General features: G+C 41.8%; 2 protein-coding genes across 12 annotated transcripts in view; one reads left to right on the forward strand and one right to left on the reverse strand.

Annotated features, from left to right (window-relative positions):
• LOC123024363 (complement decay-accelerating factor-like) overlaps window positions 1–3213 on the reverse strand; it is a 31414-nt gene extending 28201 nt beyond the window's left edge. Inside the window, exon 1 of the mRNA XM_044432006.1 lies at window positions 3027–3213. Within this exon, the coding sequence (XP_044287941.1) occupies window positions 3027–3213 (187 nt within the window). The remainder of the gene's footprint in view (window positions 1–3026) is intronic.
• LOC123031558 (zona pellucida sperm-binding protein 3 receptor-like) overlaps window positions 2817–18192 on the forward strand; it is a 37564-nt gene continuing 22188 nt past the window's right edge. For 7 of the 11 annotated variants that reach the window (XR_006416330.1, XM_044446700.1, XM_044446718.1 and 4 more), the window contains exons 1-4: window positions 2821–3348; window positions 6492–6674; window positions 9233–9329; window positions 14177–14262. Coding sequence is in view for 9 of the 11 variants with exons in the window: in XM_044446700.1 (XP_044302635.1) it covers window positions 3267–3348; window positions 6492–6674; window positions 9233–9329; window positions 14177–14262 (448 nt within the window). In the remaining 2 variants the exon portion in view is untranslated. Of the gene's footprint in view, window positions 3349–6491; window positions 6675–9232; window positions 9330–14176; window positions 14263–18192 lie in introns of all 11 variants that reach the window. The other 4 variants (XM_044446683.1, XM_044446691.1, XM_044446709.1 and 1 more) reach the window with 4 other exon arrangements.

Here is an 18192-nt window from a genome sequence, read left to right on the forward strand (position 1 = left end):
ATTGACTATGAAGGCTACTCCATTTCTTCTGAGGGATTCTTGCCCGCAGTAGTATACCTGATGGTCATCTGAATTAAATTCACCCATTCCTGTCCATTTGAGTTCACTGATTCCTAAGATGTCGATGTTCAGTCTTGTCATCTCTTGTTTGACCACATCCAGCTTGCCTTGATTCATGGATCTTACATTCCAGGTTCCTATGGGGTATAGATCTTTGCAGCATCGGACTTTCCTTTCACCACCAGATACATCTGCAACTGAGTGTCCTTTTGGCTTTGACCCAGTTGTTTCAGTCTTTCTGGCGCTACTAGTACTAGCCCTCCGCTCTTCCCCAGTAGCATATTGGACACCTTCCAACCTGAGGGGCTCATCTTCCAGCCTCATACCTTTTTGCCTTTTGGTACTGTCCATGGGGTTTTCATGGCAAAAATACTGGAGTGGGTTGCCATTTCCTCCTCCAGTGGATCGCGTTTTGTCAGAGCTCTCTGCTACGACCTGTTCATCTTGGGTGGCCCTGCACGGCATAGCTCATAGCTTCATTGAGCTACGCAAGCCCCTGCACTATGACAAGACAGTGATCCATGAAGGGGAGCAATACCATAAAACAATACAATCAAGCAAAACAAAAGCTAAATAAAACAATCGATCCCAGGTGGTTCAATGGTAATATGAGATGTGGCGTTACCTATTTAACCATTAAAATACAAGGAAAATAAAAACAATTTAACCTGGTACAGAAAAGCATATAACTTCAGCTCTAGGGCTACACCTATTGGTTCCATAGTCACGGCACCACAGCAGAAAAGCTGTAGCCTTGTACCCACCCTCCTTACATCTTTTAAAGCTGGCACACACAGAAGGACCTCAGCGGATGACCTTAAGGTGGGTGTATATGGGATATTCAGGCCCTAAACATTTACGGATTAATACGTTAATGTGACCACCTTAAAGCACCTTATATGATGCTGCAGTTTTGGTGTGGGATAGATCTCTAACCACTATTGTGGGTACTCCAAATGTGTTAAATTTCTAACTTTACCTTCTGGAACCCCTGCTGCCCTAGTTCAGGCAGTGTTTGCTTTCCCATCACACCTTGTATCTATTGTTCTCTAATTATTGAATTTGAAAGACTGGTCTGCTAGGATAACTTACAAACAGGTGTCAAACTCTAAATCTTGGAGCTTAAGATATCATAATTTGCTGCAAACTTCTTGTATTTCAACTGATCTATTTTTTACCTTGCATTCAAAAAAGAGGCTTCATGAACTACACTGAGATCCACAATAGTGTAGTGCTTAAAGTGTTTGAATGGGATCTGGGAGATATGAGTTCTAGTCCCCACTTGGCCACAAAGCTCACTGACTTTGGGCCAGTCACTCTTGGCCAAAACTACCTAATCAAAGCACAGGCTCATTACTTCCTCTTGCTCACAAAAGCATAGCGGTGTGCATGGTCCTTGTGCCATCTCAACATCAGGAAAGAAAACTCCCTAGTTTTGTGTAAGCAGGCTGTCATAGTCAGAGCAATGCTAACTAAAGCTCTATTGTACTAATGTAAGCAACTAGATTTTATTGCCAAGCAAACTAAGCAACTTAAAGTGCTAGAGACCCAGCCCTGTCTAATCAAGAGTTAATAGAATATGGGGGAGGGGGTAATGAAATTGGTATAGAAAGTAAATCTGTCAGAAAAAGCTTGAACATTAAATCTGAATAAACTTTACCAGGCTTCATGGGCTGACTTTTTCTTACTTGAAGAGATGATTTGCTAACAGGGCGATACAGCTGTTACAAATGCTGCTGAAATAGGTCTGTTTCTGGCTATGCACTGATGCACAATAGAATAAAAATAGTCATTTGTGGGCGGGCGGGCATCTTAACACTCTTTCTCTTAAGAATTTTAAGGTTCTGAGCCACTGCGGCTTCAAAGTGATGGTGGCTTACTGTGATGGTGAACCCAGGTCATGTCTTACAGGGTTTTGTAGCCAACTCTGGGCTGCTAGTGTCATCTGACACAACAAACCCAGGTGTAGCCTAAAACACTACTTTGCCATGGGACTAGAGAAGCACAGGCTTGCTGTTCTGGCACAGCATGTCTGATAGGAGCAAGGCAGGCGGGCTGTCATCAGACTCCAGTGACAGTATGTGGCTGGTGTGGAAGAGATCACTCCAGTAGGCTTGCAAGTGCAATCTCTCCCCAGCTGTTCCCACCTGCCATTTCAGGTTGCAGGGCTGATGGGGAATGAGCCATGCTGCATACACCCTGTCCCATGCTGCTCCCACCTGCCCTGCCATAGTACACCACATTCTCAGGGCCCACCATGGTTCTTCAAGCCCTCTTCAAGGCTTGAAGGGCTGGCCCACAACCTTCCCACTGCTGCCAGGCAGAGCTACATTCCTCTTGGCCCTTGGAGAGGAAGCTGAACTGAACAGGGCTCATCCCTGCCACTGCAAGTCCTATGCACTTTTGGGCAGCTGTCATCCTGACTCCCCACAACACTCACATCACTTGGGATCAAATCCTCCAAATTTTCCAGACTTTGGGAGTGGACACACAGCAGCCAAGAGAGAACATGGAAGCTGGCATTCCACACACTCTACACAGAAGCATCGACTCTGGTTGTTCTGTACAATTTCTACAGTAGTCGTGGAAGTCTCCCTTTTCTGGCTCAAGAGTATGTACAGGGTGAAGGGAAAAGATGAGGCCATGCTCTTCCAATGTCTGTGAGTTCAAAGCAGTTTCAAATGTGGCTGCGACGTAATCAACGCAAGAGGCCCGCTAGATTCGTTCTGAAAAGCAAGCAAGCTTCAGGCCAGGTTCTAGGCACGCCTGCTTGCTGGGCAGTTGGCCCTAAAGAACTCAGCGGGTTCTGCTTCGGCGGAGACACGCATGAGGCCCGGCTCGACTCTCCTGCACAGGACCGAAGGGACCAAGCCCAGGAATGCGGCCCTAGCAGATCCACTGTCCTGCTCCACCGACCCATCGCCCGCCCCACACGCGGCTGGAGGCTCGACGGCGCGCGCGCTCACCGCAGCTCGGGCGTTGCAGGGCCGGGAAACGGGCGGCGCGTGCGGGCCGGGCTAAGCGGCTCCTTCCACTGGGTGGCGATGCCGCGTAAGTTCGGCAGCGCTGAAGTGTAACCGCGCGAAGAGGACACGCCGCTGCGTGGCTACCGTTTCCTTCCCGACCGTTTTTCCCGTGACGCTCCTGTTCCATGGAGCGGCTCGCGGGCTGAGCTTCCCATGCCTTCTCCTACCTAAGCTGCCGCGATGAGCCTTTGTCACTGCTGCCTCGGTGAACTGTTGGCGTGGGCTTTTCTGTCTCTGATGTTGCTCTTGTCCAAAGTGCAAGGTGAGAGAGGAGAGCTCCCGGGTACTCGCCAGTATTCACTTTCTGAAATGAGAGCTCTCTGGGCTCTCTCTGGCTTTGAAAACCCATCATCTGCTACTGCAAGTATACTGTGGGTGCTGATTGAGACCCATTAGGGGACATGGCAAAGACACTCAGTCCATGTTCAGAGGAGCTGCCTGCTTTGATACTGCGGTGGAGTTTTGGTATTCAGCTCAGATTCCTGCTTGCAAACTGTGTTGGGTTTCTGCGTGAGCCCAGAGCTCCCCCAACCTTGTTGTTGCAGGTCATTCTTTGCTTACCAGGGGTGTTGTTAAGTCCATAAATTTGTGGTGCAAGTCCACAAAGTGGCATTTCACTTGTATGTGCTGAAATTCTAGAACTTAAATTTCACAGAAGTCTATGTAATTAGTTGCCCTGCTGGATCATTCACCCTAATACAGTCTACCGGCTTGTATTTCTAGAAGAGAACAAGCATATGGTCTTCACCAAGTAAGGCTGGCTGGAACAGAATTACTGATACATGGTTTATTAAAACATGATAGCACACTTGCCTGACAGAATGTTGTGAGCCGCCCCAAGGCTTCGGCAAATGGGGCGGCATAGAAATGTTTTCAATCAATCAATCGGAATGTAAGTCATAACTCATGGTGTCAGAGCACGGTCTTGATATGCCCCACAAGCTTAGAGGGAAACACACACAGGGATTTCATGCAAGTTGAACAATGGGCTGGTTCTCAGGACAGCTTAGGAGCAGTCCAGTTCATGTTTAGATTTTTAAAAATGGTCTGTGCTTGCTGGAGAATGCTGGGACTTCTGCATTTTTACTTTTTAAATATGCATACCTCACTTTAAAGGACTGAAGATCATAGAATCATCTAGAGTCAGAAGGGGCCTGTAAGACGAGTCCTACTCCCTGCGCAATGCAGGACTCCAAGTTAAAGCATCCCTGAGAGATGGCTGTCTAGTTGCATCTTGAATGCCTGTAGTGTGAGAGAACAAACAGCCTCCATAGGTAATGGGTTCCATTGCTATAGTGCTGTCTAGCTAGAATCTGGCTTCCTGTAACTTGAGGTTTCAAGTTATTTCGTGTCCTACACTGTGGGATGATTGAGAAGAGATCCTGGCCTTCCTTGGTGTGACAGCCTTGCAAGTATTTGAAAAGTGATTAGGTCTCCCTTAGTGTAATTAGGTCTCCCTGGTGTAAAGTGGGATTTAGTTCTCCTGGTCTGTAGTTCTCAAGAACCTCCCCCCAGGAAGGAGGTTCTTGAGAACTACAGACCAGTTTTTCTTTACCCTTTTTGAAGTTAAGGGCAACATTAGCCCTCCCTTGTCATCTGGTACTTCACTGCCCTCCATTTCTCAAAGATAATAGTGGTTCTGAGAGTTCTTCTGCCAGTTCCTTTATTACTCTAGAATGCAGTTTATAAGGCCCTGGAGAGTTAAACTCATTCAAAGAATTATTTTTCTTTGACCATTTGTTGATTAATCCTAAGTTTCAATCTGACCCATCAGCTTGTACTTCATTTCTGCCAGTGCATAGACCTGCTTGAGACCTGCTTGAGACCTGAGCCAAGTAGAAATTGAACACTTAGGCTTTTTCTTTGCCATCTGTTACCAAGTTGCCCTTCTTAATGAAAAGTTGAACCACCATTTCTTTTCTCTGTTGTTTGTTGTGAACATACAGCAGAAAAAAGGTTTTGTTGTTGTTTTGATCATCCCTTGCTAGCTTCAGTTCATTCTCAGCTTTAGACCTTCCTGATGTCATTCCTACACTTATCTGCCATGTGTTTGCACTCTTTTGTCACTTGGCCTTCCACTTCCCATACAAGTCGTCCTTGTTTTTACCATAACTTCAAGTTTTTTGTGGAGCCACATTGCTTTCTTCTGTCGCCTGCTATCTTTTGTTTTTGTTGGAATTGTTTGTAATTGTGCCTTTAAATTTTCCTTTTTTAAAAACTCTCACCCAATCTTGTACTCCTTTTTTCCATAGGATCAGTTGCCCAGAATCTTACTTATCATTGTCCTGAGTTATTAAAATCAGCTTTCCCAAAATCCAGAGTGCATGCATGGCTACATTCCATTTTTGCTTCCTTTAAAATCAAGAACTCAAATATGTTGTAGTCACTTCCCCCTGTAGTTTTCATCACTTCCACTTTATCCGTATTAGTCAATATTAAGTCATTAAGTTGAGAATAGCTGATTATCTAGTACCTTCCTCCACTTTCTGCAGAAGAAAGTTATCCACCACGCATTATTATTATTTTCATTAAAAAGTGGAATACTGAAAAAGAAAAAGGATACCAGGGGATCTTACACAAATATTACATATGATATCAAGATCAAGAGCTTTCACAAAAAGTCAGTAGTTGTTATCTCTTCTACACTCAGTTAATTAGTACTTAACTGAAATTTATAGAGCAATTATTCTAATTTATAATTCTTAATATTGACTTATTTTCCACTGATTTCAAATTACAACAAAGCGTTTAAAATTAAGATTAAAATGTTTTAAAATAATAACTCACTAATGATATTTTACAAGCTCTGTTAAGTACATTGTATATAGTAAGCTTTCTATTTATCATCAAATTCTTCAGCTGTCTGCTGTTTATGGACTTAGTTGGTTTTGCCATTACTGAATATTCAACTAGCTTATTTTTCCAATCTCTTTAGTTGTGTAGTCTTTTGCTTTCAGTTCTGATGCTCTTACAACTCAGCTGCTTCTATAATATATTTAAATAACTCTACCATAGCCCTGTTAGATGAAAATGCACAGAGGAGGTAGAGCATGCTGGACAGCAGTGACGGGAGAGGTGACAGTATGTGGGTGGAGTGGCAATGATGGCAATGAGAGGAAGGATGAACCAGTGGCAAGAGGATGGCAAAAGCAAGGAAGAAGAGGTGAGGGGGCCTTTAGCAGCCTGGCGCAATCCATAAGGGAAACCAGAATATAACTTGTTTCAGCAGGGCCTATCAGGCTGTGGCTGGTTAGTGTGTACTAACTCCAGATCTATAAGACCCCAGTCATGTAGATCCATAAAGAAAAAACAACAACATGAAGCTATGAATCCAGATTTCAGTGCACCAGTGAAGTTTGTCCGTTTATCCTTGCTTCAAAACTACTTCTCTGTTGTTATCTCCAGGTGACTGTGGCCGTCCAGTGACACCCCGGTATGCCACACCAAAGAATGATCTCAAAGACAGCTATGCTGCTGGGAGTGTTGTGCAATACCATTGCATCCCAGGGTATGAAAATATACCTGGAACAACTCCTTCTGTACGATGTCTAGACCCAAACTGGTCAGCTGCTCCTGTGTTTTGTCGAGGTGAGTACGTTTATCACAGTTTTACCTTTGCAAACCACAAAAATATTGACATATGCACAGATCCAACACATTCAGAAGCTTTCAGCAGTTCAGTTTCCAATCTATATCTTGTGCAGAGAAGAGCAAAAAGCTGCTCATGTACAACTTAGAGCAGCCATCCTCAGCCACACAAGTTACCTGCCATTATTTTGCATGTAGGCTGAAACAGACCCCGTTGCTTCAGAAAGTTAGGAAATATTATAAATGGGGATGTTATGAAATTTTGGGAGCTTAGAATGGGATGGATGGTTATCCTGAATGGTTGGTTATTCCTTCCACTAGCAACCTGGTAAATGCTGTCAAGACTGTAGCTAAACCAGTGCTGCTGTGGAACAAGATCACTGTGGGAACTGTGAGGTTTACTGAATGGGGGGCTGGGGGGCAGGGGCGGCTTTTTGAGAAAGTGAGAGAGACTTGAGAACAGCAGGCTAGCTGGGGAAGCGCGTAACAGGCTGCACGGTAAACACAGCTCTACCCCCACCCCAGACACATCTCCAGAATTTCCTACCTCCTGGATGTGTCATCTGAGGCTGCCACATTACTCTGCTTAATGGGAAGGCCAACCCTGCCCAGGAGAAAAGTACAAGAGAATGAAGATAGGTCTATAGCTAGCTAAGGCATGTTTAGCCTTGAGCTCATACTCTTCCATTCCCCATATCCCTTTGCTATTCAGCTAGTACCCTCTAGGTCCTTATCCTGAAAGTCTTCATGTCATCACTCTCTCCTGGAGGAGTTCTGTCAGTTCAGAATGAGGACTGGTCATGCTCAGTCAGTTGGAAAAGAAATAGGAAAAATGTGTGTGCTTGTGAGTGCAAAGGTAAATCCTGGAGGGTGACATGACTGTCTCACACCTTCCCATCTGGAGGCGAGGATACATTACAACAGCTTCCTGTAGGCTCCAATGTTCCTTTCTAATGCACAGTTTTCCTAGACATTCTCAGCTTTTCACCACTGTTGACCTTAGTACTTCTGTTATTGTCATTCTAAAATTCAGCTGTGCACTTAAACAGGAGAAAACGTTCCTAGCACTTTAACTGTCCCTGCTGTTGGGTACCTGCTAGCTGTAGGATTATGTAGAATAACAAGTAGCTCTTCTCTATTCAACACCTTAGGCCTCCTGGATGTATTTCTCCAAAGCTAAGTAGTCTGTTGCTTTTTTTTTTTTTTTAATAAAATGTTTGTTACTGAAAGTCAAAGGAGCATTAGAAATCTTCCCACAATGCCAGTATGGAGTTGGAAATGGTTGGTTGTTTTGAATAACTGCTGACCAAAGTACCATCCATGAACATTAAGGTGCACTTGTCTGAGATAACTCTCTTTTTATCATAATTATACAGAGATAAGAATTTTAATTCAAGCAATCCAAGTATGTAAACCTACAAGGATTCAAATGACCTGTCCTGACTATGACCCATAAAATTTATTTTTTCCTAAATAGAACATATTCCCTTTATTACTTGGTAAAAGCTGTCTGGTTTTATCCACATAATTTATATAAATACTGAATATACAAATCTATTTCTTGCTGCTAGAATTAAAACATCAACAGTATCTCTTCTGTCATCTGCTTTGCATGCTTCAGCTCATTTGCTTGTTATATCTCAGTCAGATCTCAGCTCCCTTTCTTGTTCATCTAATGTAAATAAACAGCTGAACATTGACTGCCTGTCAGATATATTTTGACTAAATAAGTAATGAATATAAATTGTATCAGGAGCGCCTATAGTAACCTTCCCTTTTCTTGTGACATATGTATATAAGAAGCCACCACAGGTGATTTTTGCAGAAGAGTTTGTTGTTACAGTGGGGCTACCATCTTCAATATTTGAACCATGGCAAAAGCACACTGTAGCTTATAATTATGTGTGCACCTGGCAAGCTGCATTGTTGGAATGGTGAACAATCAGCCTGCAATCCTAAAATCAGCCATACAGTCCAGGTGGCTATCCCATTTCCATCCCTTCTGCTGAGAAGCTTTCCACTCAAGGGAATCAAGTAGAAAGACCTCTAACCCAGAAGGTTATGGGGTGCAACATGGCAGGGGCCAGACCTGTCAGTATCAGCAGCTCTGGCTTCACTCAGAAAGGATGAACAAAATGAGACAACTCTGACAGCTGTATAAGTTTCTTTGAATGCTTCACTCTATCAAACCAATGGCTATTTTGAAGCCAGCTTTATTCATTAGCAGGCTAACAAAACTACCAATAAAATCTGCAGCAGACTGGAGGTTTCTCTCAGTCTCTCAGGAGGAGGATGCATAGCATAGACTAGCTACATCCAACCGAATTTGGTCTATATACAGATGACTGGTCTACTTCACACTCTGTCTCCATAACAGTTTGATTATACATTTAGTGTTACAGGGTGGGGGGTTGTTTTCATTTTTTACCTGCAATGATACCATCCTTCAAATAGGTCCATTTGACTTAATGTGTGAATTATCTCCTTTGTGTTAGTTGGCACTCTGTTTTAGGAAGCATGGTGGCAAAATTGGTTCCCCCCCCCTTCTTTTTTTGAAGCAAGGAAATGCCGTTCTCCAGATTTAGAAAATGGACGAATAACATCCCCAGGTGATCTTGCGCTTGGTTCTGAAATAACCTTCACCTGTGATCATGGGTAAGTTACATGCAACCTGTCAAAAGACAAAAATGTATTTTTACTTAGTGTTAATGTTAAAAATCTGAGCTATTAACCATTTAGTATAATTATTTATCTCCTATCTTTAAGGCCACAAATCTTACAAAGGCAAGTCTCAAGTAAAACCAGACTACATTAATAAAATCACAATAAAGCAATATTAAAGTATAACTCATCAGAACACTTTCTGTAGGGTAATTGGTGTCGGTTGGCCCTGGGTAGCATATTGTAGGGAGAGAGAATCAGGAATAAACCCACAGGACCAGGCTCTGATACCATCTGTTCATGTCATTCTTATCCCCATTATTACATTTGTTGTTGTTAGTTGCAAAGTCATGTCCGACCCATCACGACCCCATGGACAACATTCCTCCAAGCCTTCCTGTCCTCCGCCATCCCCCAGAGTCCACTTAAGCTCACACCAACTGCTTCAGTGACTCCATCCAGCCACCTCATTCCCTGCCGTCCCCTTCTTCTTTTGCCATCTGTTGTTCCCAGCATTAGGCTCTTCTCCAGGGAGTCCTTCCTTCTCATTAGGTGGCCAAAGTATTTGAGTTTCATCTTCAGTATCTGGCCTTCTAAAGAGCAGTCAGGGTTGATCTCCTCCAGGAGTTACTACATTACATGATTTTAAAGCCTTGCTATCCTTAAAAGTTTTTCTGGCAAACTGGATTGAAGATGCACAGTTCTGTATGGTAAAAATTATGGGACTCTGGCATTGTGTTTCTGAGGATTCTAAATATGTACGGACTAATTGTATTTTGGGTTACATTGTCCTGCTTTTGGCAGAAAAATCATTCCAAGGTTTCCCCTTGCATTGTCTTTTGTGTCTTCATTTCGAGAAAAATCAAAAAGTTCTGTGCACTGTGGTGGTAGAGATGAGGCCTAACTACACAGTCTAGAGAAAGAGAGTCAGCAACTGGACAGAAGCAACCCTGTGCACTGCTTCTCATCGAGTGTACCATCCAGAATGAGAGGGTGAGCAAGCAGAGATAACAGCAGCTACAGGAATGGGGAATTGCCATTCAAACCTGCTGTGGGATCCTGCCTGTGGCCTCATCACCTTGACCTTCCTTTCTCCCTGTGTACTCTTTGGATTCCTGTAATACACTCAGTGTGAGCTCTTAGGGCTTGCATGGAAGCTTCATTCTTCTGTACTTTTCTCTGGTGTTTTAGGTGCTTATTTAACACATAGGTATTTGCTTTGGCTTTCCACCAGCCATGAACAATTTTTGTACCAGTGTTATGATACTCTGTGTGTGTTGGGGAGAGTTGTTTGTCTTCTTTGTTTTTATTCTGTAAACTTCTTTGGGATTTGTTTCAAAAGAGAAGCAGTATAGATTGTTAATAACATTTTTATTGGTGCCAATGGAAACCTTTTCAAAGTTGATCTGTATGATAAATGGGAGACAGGATAAAGTGAGGAAAAGAGAGAGGGATTAAACATATCAGTTCATATTAATATTATAATATTGCCCCCCCAGCCAACAATTTTCAACTGAAGAATTCCCCCTCATGACAGGATAGGTTACTCACTTCAGTTATAAAATAACTTGGGGTCTGCATGAGCATGTTCCTTCATTTTTCTTTCACCTCGCTCTTCCTGGAGTGGCATTTGTAAATGCTTGATCTTGACGTGTGGAGGGCCACTTTGGATATTCAGGTTCTCTTGTATGAAAGCTTTGTAATCTATAATCAAAGCTGTAGCTACATTGAAATTGGGGTTTGTTAGGGTATGGAGACTTACCAGAAGCTTTTTAAAACAACAATCCTGTGTTCTACATTAGGTTATTTGCTACAAAATATTTTAATAATAGCAAATAATATATACTAGCGAATAAGCTAATGTAGAATGTTGTTTGCTAGGCTGATTGGAACCAGTGAAAGAGCCTTTTTAGTGCTGGTGTCCTGCCTAAGGCAAGAAAGATCCTTCCGCAGAAAGGCTGTCCTGGCAACCACTCTTCTGTTTTATTTTGCACTAGGCAAAAATCTCTGTATTTTCCCAGAATCTTTGAGTCAGGAGTGGGCAACATATGGACCCAATGTTTGGAGAACCACGACTTGCATGGTCTCTGACTGACCATTGGCTATGCTGACTAGGACTCATGAAAGCTGTATGCCAAAACATCTGGAGAGCCACATGTTGCCCACTCCAGTTTTAAATGTTGTGTGAACTAGTTTTAATAAGACTGATGAAATGCTGATTTATTTATTTATTTATTATTTATTAGGGATATTTCTAACCTGTCCATTATGGTTCATCTCTGGATGGCTTACAATATAAAACAACCTAATAAATACATCATAATACTACACGACTGAGGATAAAAACATAATTAAAATATTTAAACTTTAAAATTCTGGGTAAATAAAAATGTCTTGACCTGGTGCCAAAAAGCATATAATATCGGTGCCAGGCAAACCTCTCTGGGGAGTACATTCCATAGCTGGGGCACCACCGCAGAGAAAGCCCTCTTCCGGGTGTTCTCTCTCCTACCTTCCTTCAAGGAGGGTTCCCAGAGCAGACCTCTGCTGCAGATCTTAAGGGGCAGGAGGGCATAGAGGAAAAAGACATTCCTTCAGGTATCCTGGTCCCAAGCTGTTTAGGGCTTTATAGGTCAATACCAGCACCTTGAATTGGGCCTGGACTTCAATGGGGAACCAATGAAGCTGATAGGGAACTGGCCCCTGACAGCAATCTGGCAACTCTGTTTTGAACCAATTGAAGTATCTGGACTGCCTTCAAGGGCAGAGTGTAGAGTGTGTTACAGTAGTCCAACCAGGAGGTTACCAGAGCGTGTGTCACCATTGCTAGGCAGTGCTCATCCAGGTAAGGATGCACCTGATGGATCAGTCGAAGCTGAAGGAAAGCGCTCCTCAAGACCACTGCCACCTGAGCCTCCAGGGACAGCTCTGGGTCAAGGAGCACTCCCAAGCTGCAGACCCTGTCCTTTAGAGGGAGTGCAACCTCATCCAGGACAGGACCAAAATCACTTACCTGAAACCTGAACCACCTACCAAAAGGACCTCTGTCTTATCTGGATTGAGTTTTGGTTTATTGGCCCTCATCCAGCCCATTACCTTGGCCAGGCACCAGTTCAGGACAGCCACTGCCTCACCTGGATTGGTTGTAAAAAAAGAGGTAGATCTGGGTGTCATCAGCGTACTGGTGACTCTGCAGCCCAAATCTCCTGATGACCTCTCCCAGCGGTTTCATGTAGATGTTGAATAGCAAGGGGGACAAAATGGAATCCTGCGGTACTCCATGGCAGAGTTGCCATGGTGCAGAGCCATAGTCCTCCAGCACCACCTTCTGGAATCGGCCAGCCAGATAGGAACGGAACCAGTGCCAAGCAGAGCCCCCTATTCCTAATGTGGCCAGCTTGTCCAGAAGGATGGTTGATGACATCAAAAGACGCTGAAAGGTCCAGGAGAACCAAAAGGGATGCACTCCCCTGTCCCTCTCCCTGCGCAGGTCATCATACAGGGTGACCAAGGCAGATTCAGTACCATAACCGGGTCTGAAACCGGACTGAAATGGATCCTGATAGACAGTTTCATCCAAGAGTACCTGGAGTTGTCCCACCACCACCTGCTCCAACACCTTGCCCAAGAATGGGATGTTGGCCACCGGTCTATAAATGGCAGCCACTTCTGGGTCCATGTGCAGCTTCTTCAGGTTGGGTCTGATCACTGCTACCTTCAAAGGGGCAGGGACCCAGCTCTCCCTCAGTGAGGCATTAATAACCTCCTGGATCCAGGTACCAATCCCGTGTTTCGCTTTGGTAAGTAGCCATGAAGGGCAAGGGTCAAGTAAGCAGGTGGTAGGGCATACCAGTCCAAGCACCTTGTCCACATCATCAGGCCGCAACAACTGGAACTCATCCAACAGTGATGGACCAGACGGGGCTCTGGACACTTCCCGTAATGGAACCTATCAACTGTGGAATCCAGCCCATGACGAATCTGAGTGATTTTCTCCTTGAAGTACTGGGCAAAATCGTCACAGTGGGCTCTCGATGGGGCCAATAGATCTTTTTTAGGGCCAGAGTGTATTAGGCCATGCGCCACTTGAAAAAGCGCTGCTCGATGGCACTGTGAGGAGGCAATGAAGTGGAGAAGAATTTCTTCTTTGCCACCCTCACCACCACATCATAGGCTCAGTAGTGAGCACGTAAGCCTGCTCGATCAGATTCATCCCACGATTTTATCTACCTGCCATCTAATGATCTCCCAGCCTGCTTCATCGCCTGTAACTCAGGTGTATACCATGTTGATAAGTGGGCTCTACCTGGAGGGAGAGGACACTTAGGAGCTATCATGTTGATTGCCCTGGTCATTTCCCCATTCCACAAATCAACCAGAGCATCAACAGGAGTGCCAGCTTTATTAACCGGGAAGTCCCCCAGAGCCCTCAGGAATCCATCAGGATCCATAAAGCTCCAGGGGTGGACCGTCTGATACTGATACTGCTCTGCCTAACTGTTCTTGAACAGTTCTTAACTGTTCTTATGTATTTTGCATTTCCGTAAGTGGTTTTGAGAATGCTATCACTGTAGGAATGGCTATACATATATATCATACATACATACATACAGTATCTGTAGGTTTTATTGGTCATTATCCAGTGGCTGATCCTGCCAATTCTGTTGCTCAAGTATCTCCTACCACTTGTGCAACAGCAGTTTAGTCTTCTCCTTTCTAGAAGAGGGCAGGTCAGCAGAATTCGGCCTAGAAGTACCCTAGACTGCTTTGTGTAATGATATTGGTAGGGCTGGCTACATGTGAAATGAAACTGGCAGTGTAATACTTTGCTTTCTTTTTAGGTACAGATTAGTAGGCCAAAAAAATTCTCGTTGTATTGTGACAGGTGTCACAGTTGACTGGAGTGGAGCTATTCCATATTGCCAAGGTAAGATTATATTTTCCTTTAATCTTGCTATGTTTCCTCTTAGTGCTTATCAGTGTAACTCATTTATTGCAAATACTTATTTGCCCAAATTTTGGTATATGCTTGGAATAATCCCCACTGCCTGAAAATTTGGAAGTATTTCTGAAAATTGTTATAGCTCAGTGAGAAGTAGTAACTATTGATCTTAATATATGCTCTCTCCTCAGTCTTTCTATCTTCCACTGATGCTGAATCAAACTAATTTACAAAACCAAGTGTGCTTTCTGCTCTGGTCCAGTATACTAATCACAAAGGTAGCAGCCAACCACCCTGATTGTGTCTGGGTTTGCCTACCCTAAGCTAGTATTTAAAGCTTATGGCCACCCCACCCCCTCATGAGTCAGACTCACTGTTCCTCTGATAGATTAAGCTTCTGCTTGTTCCTTATCAAGAAATAGCTTCTGTTTCCAGAAGTGTATTAGGATAATCTGCCCTTTCCATATACCTTTAGGTTGAAGGTAAGGCTTTTTTCCAACCTGTTTGCACTCTCCCTTCAATATATTGCACTGTATTTTAGACAGATCTATGAGATTGGGTCAAATTAATTAGTATACTCTAATTAATGGAGGCCTCTAAAAGAAATGATTTCCACTTTAGTCTGAATCATTGGACCTCTTACACCTACTTTTCACACAGTTTTTGCCTTGCATAACTATAACAGCTGAACATGATGTGTTGAATAATATATATCAGGATATATGCCATGAATTGCATTTAAAAAGAAACACATTTCCCAGACACTGCCTATCAGAATCACATAAAACTAGGTTATGGTGGGCAATGGCATTGGTCTGTCTAAAATACAGTATAATCCAGTATAATTGGCCTTCGTGACAGGACCGCATATAAATATTCTAAATAAATAAAATAATCTACTCTGACTTGTAGTAAGGTTTGTCTTTCCCTGTCTTGCTTTCTAAGATTCTTTTGACTGGTAGGATAGTCCTGCACCTGCCATAGGACAGTATTTTTAAAAGATATTCCAAGTATCTTGATGTGCGCATTTATTTATTTTTTTTATAAGTTTTATTTGAAATTATAATCCTAAAAAAGAAAAACTAAATACAACATCAAGCATCAAAAACATTGGGCCTGCTGAGTCAGCCCCCACACCCTTCTTTTTCCATTTATGATAACTTAAAAAAGTATTTAAATCTATACGAAGTCCCATTTCTCTAGCCAATAATAAAAAGAGTCCCAAGTTTGATAGAAGTCAGTATCTTCCTTCTCCTTCAATGATAAAGTCAATCTATCCATTTCTGCACAGTCCAGAATCTTTTTTAGAATCAGTTAGGCAGTGGGTAGTTCTTCACTTTTCCAGTGTTGAGCAAATGCAATCCTGGCCACAGTGATTACATGTAAAATCAAATACATTTCTTGTTTACTAATGTCCACCGGTATAATGCCTAATAAAAAAACTTCAGGTTTAAAAACTAAAGGTTTTTGTAACATTTCCTCAAGCCATTTATGTATTTTAATCCAATACTTTTTCACATTATCGCAGGTCCACCACATATGATAAAAAGTACCCAGTTTATGTTTACATTTCCAACATCCGTTTGACATATTTGGAAACATCTTAGCTAATCTATTTGGCGACAGATACCATCTATAAAACATTTTATACAAGTTTTCTTTATATGAAGTTGCTAATGTTACCTTAATATTTCTCTCCCATAGCTTTTGCCACTTTTCTAATTAAATATTATAGCCAAAATTTTGTGCCCATGTTATCATGATTTCCTTAACCTGTTCATCTTCCTTTCTCCTATCAAGTAAAAAAATCATATAATCTTTTAATCATTTTCTCATCTGATTTAAGCATCGCTTGATCAAACGCAGTTAAATCCTTATAAAAACCCCATGCTTTATAGTTATTAGCATATCTCGATTGTATCTGCACCTTGTGCCATCAAGAGATATTAGATCCCTGTTCTTGAGTTTCTTGATTCAATTTCAATCCTCCATCCTTATCCAAAATGTCATCCTATCTTATAATCCGTTCAAAATTCAATGCATTTGGATACACAAAAGCTTCCATGGATGAAAGCCATGTTGGTAAATTGTTATACAGTTTTATCTTTAACTTTTCCCAAACCGACATTAATGATTTTCTAATATAGTGACTTAAAAAAGAGCAATGTGACCTAGCCTTCTCATGCCACATATAAGCGTGCCAGCCCATTTGCAAATCATGCCCTTCAACATACAAAATTCTCTTATTTCTTAAAGTTATCCATTCTTTTAGCCACGTTAAAACAGAAGCTTGATAATACAACACCCAGTCAGGGAGACCAAAACCCCTGTTCTCTTTAACCTCCTGAAGTATTTTTAATTTAATCCTTGGTTTCTTCTTTCTCCATATAAATCTTGAAATTTGAAAATTTAAATCATCAAAAAATTTTCTATCAATTTTTATGGGAATCATTTGGAACAAAAACAAAAGCTTTGGTAATATATTCATTTTAACTAGTGCTATTCTTCCCAGCAAGGATAATTGCAAATTAGCCCATTTTTCCAGAGCACTCTTAATATCCTTCAATAGTTTATCATAATTTTCTTCTTTCAGAGTAGTACACTTAGCTGTAAGATAAATTCCCAGATACTTAACCTTTTTAACAATCTGCAAATCTACTTGTTCCTGCAGGGTTTTTCTCTGGTCTTGTGTAAAAATTTTTACTAAGTTTCGTCTTTTCTCTATTTATTTTCATCCCAGTAACCTCGCCATATTCTTCAATCCTTTGTAGAAGTTTAGGCATTGTTGCAAAGGGTTCCTCCGTTAAGAAAACTAGGTCATCTGCAAATGCTTGCAATTTATAGCTTTCATCTCTAATTCTAGTACCTTTAATGTCCACATCATCCCTGATATTTCTATTCAACACTTCTAAAATCAGTATAAACAACAGAGGTGATAACGGGCATCCTTGTCTTGTACCCTTTTATATCTCTATAGTCTTTGTAAATTCTCCATTAATTAGAATCCTAGCCGACTACTTTTGATAAATTCTTGATATCGCATCAATAAACTTTTCACCAAACTCCATTTGAGTCATCTGTTGCTTCATAAATTGCCAGTTGACATTATCAAAGGCCTTCTGTGCATCCATGAATAATAAAGCCATTGGTTTTTCCGTATGCATCTCATAATACTCTAAGATATCCAAGATAGTTCTCAAGTTATTCCTCATTTGTCTTTTAGGCAAAAAACCATTTTGGTCTGAGTGAATAAAATCTATTAGATACTTCTTTAATCTTTCTGCCATTATGGAGGCAAAAATTTTGTAATCCACATTTAATAATGATATGGGTCTATAATTTTGAATCTGTGTCAAGTCCGTATCTTCTTTCAGTATTAATGTGATATTTGCCTCTGTCCAAGTATTTGGTATTTTAGCATTTAACAGTGCTGCATTACATATATCTTTAAGAAGTGTAGCAAAGATTCCTTCAAAGGACTTATAAAACTCTGCTGGCAGCCCATCCGGGCCAGGAGTTTTATCATTCTTTTGCTGCTTAATTGCCTCTATTACTTCCATGGTTGTTACTTCTTGATTCAATACTTTTTGATATTTCTCCAGTAGTTTTGGTAAATCTCCCTTTCGGATGTATTCTTTTACTTTCTCAGTTGAAATCTCATCATTCTGGTATAGCTTTGCAAAAAAATCTTCTGCTATTTTCTTAATGTGTATACTTTGAACTTGTAGTCAACCTTCTCCATCCTTCAATTTAGAAATCAGTCTCTTCTCTCTCTCTTTCTTTACTTTATAGGCTAACCATCTCCCTGGTTTATTAGCATTTTCAAAGAAATTCTGTTTGGCCAATTTCATTTGCTTAGTAAGTTCATTTGTGTCCAAGAGATTCAGTTTATGCTTTAAAGCATGCTTTAGAACT

This window comes from Varanus komodoensis, unplaced genomic scaffold (genome assembly GCF_004798865.1).
Source record: "Varanus komodoensis strain SLA01 unplaced genomic scaffold, ASM479886v1 scaffold1, whole genome shotgun sequence".
Classification (NCBI taxonomy): domain Eukaryota; kingdom Metazoa; phylum Chordata; class Lepidosauria; order Squamata; family Varanidae; genus Varanus; species Varanus komodoensis.